This window comes from Mus pahari, chromosome X, assembly GCF_900095145.1.
Source record: "Mus pahari chromosome X, PAHARI_EIJ_v1.1, whole genome shotgun sequence".
Taxonomy (NCBI): Eukaryota; Metazoa; Chordata; class Mammalia; order Rodentia; family Muridae; genus Mus; species Mus pahari.
The window spans coordinates 131509537-131514460 of record NC_034613.1 but is presented as its reverse complement, the minus strand read 5'-3'; the positions used below and the strand labels follow the sequence as shown (position 1 = coordinate 131514460).

General features: G+C 39.0%; 1 protein-coding gene across 1 annotated transcript in view; it reads right to left on the bottom strand.

Moving 5' to 3' along the window:
- Nucleotides 1-4924, bottom strand: part of Gpr143 (G protein-coupled receptor 143) — a 24698-nt gene that overhangs the window by 7946 nt on the left and 11828 nt on the right. The window contains exons 6-8 of the mRNA XM_021188531.1: nt 4567-4675; nt 2221-2338; nt 1416-1653 (exon numbers count right to left, since the gene is read on the bottom strand). Coding sequence (XP_021044190.1) covers nt 1416-1653; nt 2221-2338; nt 4567-4675 — 465 coding nt within the window. The remainder of the gene's footprint in view (nt 1-1415; nt 1654-2220; nt 2339-4566; nt 4676-4924) is intronic.

Here is a 4924-nt window from a genome sequence, read left to right as displayed (position 1 = left end):
AGAAAGAAAGAAAGAAAGAAAGAAAGAAAGAAAGAAAGAAAGAAAGAAAGAAAGAAAGAAAGGAAGGAAGGAAGGAAGGAAGGGAAGATAAAAGAAAATATCCAATAATAATTAAAAATAAAAATAAAAAATAAAATAAAATTAAATTTAAAAAGTTCCTCCTTCTAACTTGGTATAAAGTTTGTCAGGACTATGTATTGTCTTTGGCTGTGTGTGTGTGTGTGTGTGTGTGTGTGTGTGTGTGTGTGTGTGTGTGTTTGCAGTGCATATAGATATATCTATATGTATCCCAGATATTAACATGTTCAAAAATGCAAGTTTCTTTAAGCTTTGCAAATGAGACATTTTTTCTGATCTATGTCCACAGAAGATATTGTTTCTGTGTAAAGAGTTTAAATTCTCACACTACAGTGAGCTGAAATCAGAAAGGCTAATAAACACTCTAAAGTGCATAGCACAGGCAACAGAATGTAGAAGCAGCTAGCCAAGGATAAGGGATGCTGGAGTTTAGCAGCAAAACTACATGTTTCCTATCCATTCTCTATGGGTCAGCTGAGGATGGGCAGGATTGCTCTGATGTCCCTGAGTTAAGTTTGTTGTTGTTTAGATTCATTTTTTTTATGTGTATTATGAGTATATGTGTTCATGTGCCCACCCAGATTAAAAGAGGCCATCAGATCCCCTGAAGCTGGAGTTACAGGCGATTGTAGGTCTCCAATTTGGGTACTGAGTGTTTTTAAATCTTTCTCCTTAGAGAGACAGAAAATTGTAGCAACCACCATCCAAACAGCTGAGGCAGGGGAATTGAATGTTAGAGGCTAGCTTTTGTTCCATAGTGAAACTCTGTCTTAAAAACAAATGAGGGACTGGAGAACTGGCTTAGTCCTTAGGAGCACTGGCTATTCTAGAAGAGTCCTGTTCAATTCCCAGCACCCACATGGCAGCTTACAACAACCCGTAACTTCAGTTCGGGCAGGATCTGACCCCACCTTTTGGCTTCCATGGGTAGAGGGTATGAATATGGTACACAGACACACATGCAGACAAAACAACCATATACATAAAATGACATAGATTACTAAAAGAGAGAATACATAAAAATGAAAAGAAGTGGAAGAGAAAATGCAAGAGTATAGTGACACTGGGTGTGGTGGCGCACACCTTTAATCCCAGCACTTGGGAGGCAGAGGCAGGCGGATTTCTGAGTCCGAGGCTGGCCTGGTCTACAGAGTGAGTTCCAGGACAGCCAAGGCTACACAGAGAAACCCTGTCTCGAAAAAAAAAAAAAAAAAAAAAAAAAAAAAAAAAAAGAGTATAATGACATGTAAGTTCCCATCTGTAGCTCCCTGCTTAATGAAGGACTTCCAGGGAGTTCTGGAGCTCTGCAGTTCACTTTCCTTGCAATAAAGCATTACCTTCAGACAAAATGCTCAGCACCTCATCAGAAGTATGCCCCCCGACACACACAACCTTCCTGGGGTTTTCATGGGGCACACAGGAACCCACAAGGGTCTGGTATGTGCCCTCGGCAGCAGAAGCAGTCATTGTTTCCCACTGAATCACCATCTTGGGAGGATGGACATCCAGGCTGCATCCTGTCCAGCCATAGAAGACCAGAGACAAGAGAAGTCCTTGGGCTGGATTCAGTATTCCCTAGGAAGGAAGGCAAAAGAATACATTAAAGTCAAAGGAGTATAGAAAAAGTGACAATCTTCAGTCACCATAATCATAAGTTCCATCCTGCTCAATGGTCTTCCTCTGAAACACACACACACACACACACACACACACACTCACACATACACACACACACACACACACACACAAAATAAAGTAAATAAGTCTAATAAAAAACAAATAAAAAAGATTAACAGTTTGATACTATGAGTTAACTTCAGATGTCTCATACTCTAGGCCACAATGACTTAACAGAGATTGTCTTACTTTTATTTGTTCTTTCACTCACTCACTCATTTTGCAGTACTGAAGATTGAAGATCAAGCCCAGAAACCACTGTCACCAGGCCACAGCTCAGCTCTAAGCCTTTTTAGTAATACAATGACTAAACCTAGCATGGCAGGGCACTAGTGATAACGGCAGTCCATAAACCTAGTGTTTATATATTTACACAGTGTACTTCAAATGGTTGTTTTCATATTGATTTTCTTCTTCTTCTTTTTTTATCTTACAAGAAGAAAAATTCAGTCAAGATTAGCCTACCATAATAAACCATGTGGTCCTGGCTGCATTCTGGATGCGTTTCAGAGAGCCTCCATGGATATCTGGTTGCATTTCAAGGTAGAACAAAAGACTTTCATTGATGATATTGGACAACCAACTGATGGAAAGAAAATAATCCATTGGTGAAGAAAGCACTCAGTGAAATTCATAGCGACTTTAACTGTGGTTTAAATGTACCAGTTCTTTGTGGCAACATGATCATTTTTGTGGCAAGGAATTGAGTTGGCAGCAAGACTTTAATTGAAACACAATTTCTTCTCTTGGTCTAACACAGACCTCAACCAATTCTCCTGATAGAAACACTTTACATCACATCAAGATGTAAAGTTTAGCCTTGTATCAAACTAGAAATCATTCTCCATAAGAGAGGTAACCTTCAAGACTTTTTCTTCTCTTCCTTTCTTCCTTCCTTTCTTTCCTTCTTTTCTTTCTTTCTTTCTTTCTTTTTATTTATTTATTTATTTATTTTGGAAAAATGACTTAACATTTCAATGGAGTCCAAAATGCCATTTTGATGTTTTATATGGAATTAGTGTGTGCTGGGAGATGGGGGAGGGGCAGGAGGTAATCAAAGGACATCTCTAGGAGTCAGTTCTCTCTTACCACCTTATGAGATGCAGAAATCAAATTCAAGTAGTCAGGCCTGAGCATAAGCACCTCTACTTGCTGAACTATTGCACCAATCTGTGGTATTTTGAAGGAGAATGGCTTCTGTAGGCTCATATGTTTGAACACTTGATCCCATTTGGTGGAATTATTTGGGAGAGATGAGGAAATACAGATTTGTTAGAGGAATGTCACTGGCAGTGAGCTCTGAAGTTTCAAAGGTCCATGCCATCCCCCTTGAGCTTCTTTGCTTCCTTTTTGTGGATTAGGATGTGAACTCTTAGCTGCAGTTTCTAGGCCATGCCAACCTGCCTGCTGCCACAAAAAGGAAAGAAACTCTGCTATGACGGTGATGAATTCCTATCTTTCTGGAAGTATAAGCCCCAAATAAACCTTTGCTTCTATAAATTGCCTTTGTCACAGTGTTTTATCACAGCAGTAGAAAAATAAACAGTACAAGTCCTTATGTGGGTTTTTAAAATGTTAATCTTTGAAGGTCCCTGGAATGTAAAATAACAAGGTGAATATATATGCTGCAGATAATTTAGACCTATCCTAGGAGGGCATTTAAATAAAAGTCCTTGTGCCAGGGGGATTAATACGCTGTGTTCTCTTTGGTACTGATTCATTACTATTGTTATAACAATCTTTTGGGGGAGGAGGTTGAGTGGGTCTTTCCAAGACAGAGTTTCTTTGTGTGCCCTAGCTGTACTAGAACTTGCTCTGTAAGAGGATCTATGGTCAGTTTTTAGCACTCACATGGTGGCTCACTAATGTCTGTACCTTCTGGGTACAATGCCACATATCTTTAAACCCAGAGGCAGGCATATTTCTGAGTTCCTGCCACCCAGTGCAACACAGTGAGACTCTGCCTCCATCTTAAAAAACAAAAAGAATTGGTAACTCCAGGGGAATCTGGGCATCCTCTTCTGCTTTCCAAACATGCACATAGTGCATATACATATACACAGCCAAAATGTTTAAACACACAAAATAAACAGCATGACTGCTTCTTTATTTTGCTTAGCCCAACAATGGGATGAAATATCAGGTGCGTATGGCTTAAATATTTGAAAACTGAACATACAGCTAGTCCTGGTAACACATGCCTATAATCCCAGTGCTTTGACAGGCAGAGGCAATGGAATCAATCATGGAAAATTCAAGGCCGCCTAAGACTATATTATGTGTTCTGGGTCAGCCGGGGTATACAGTGAGACACTGTCTCAAAACAATAACAAAATAGAAAGAAAGAGGAGAAGGAAGAGGAGGAGGAGGAGAGAAAAGAAAAGAAAAGAAAAACTGGCAGGATATTTGTTTCTTTTTTTGTTTGTTGTTTGTTTTTCGAGACAGGGTTTCTCTGTATAGTCCTGGCTGTCCTGGAACTCACTCTGTAGACCAGGCTGGCTTCGAACTCAGACATCCGCCTGCCTCTGCCTCCAAAGTGCTGGGATTAAAGGCGTGCACAACCACGCCCGGCAGAATCTTTCTTTAAAAAAGAAAAATAAAACAAACCTTGAACACTCAATTTCTTATTCTCATGATTTGGTATATAATTGTCATTAAGGTTTTACAAAAAATATGACTTGCTGACCTGCATTGTCTCAAGATTTTCTTTCCTTTGGAATTCTCAAGTCACATTTGGAGAAGTAAAATGGCAAGTTGGCATATCCTTCTCACTAATATAACCAACAACAAAAATACTAGAAGAAAGGTTACCATGCAATTAACACCAGCATTATTTTGAAAAAACGGGTCTTGATCACAGCCCCCATCAGTCTCTCATTCTCTGTGTAAACACCTTTTCTTCCTTTCAGTAAAGAGGCCACTGTAGGAGTATAAAGGAACATCAGAAAACATTCATGACTTACATTAACTCCATAACAGAGAAGAAAACCATAGCAGATACGAACCCTTACACACAGCCAGAAAAGCATGAAGCAAAACCCATTACTGACAGTCATTACAGTGTTGTATCTGGTGTCCTTATAATACCAGGGCCATACATATACACAAACACATGTTATATATATATATATATATATATATATATATATATATATATATATATATATAT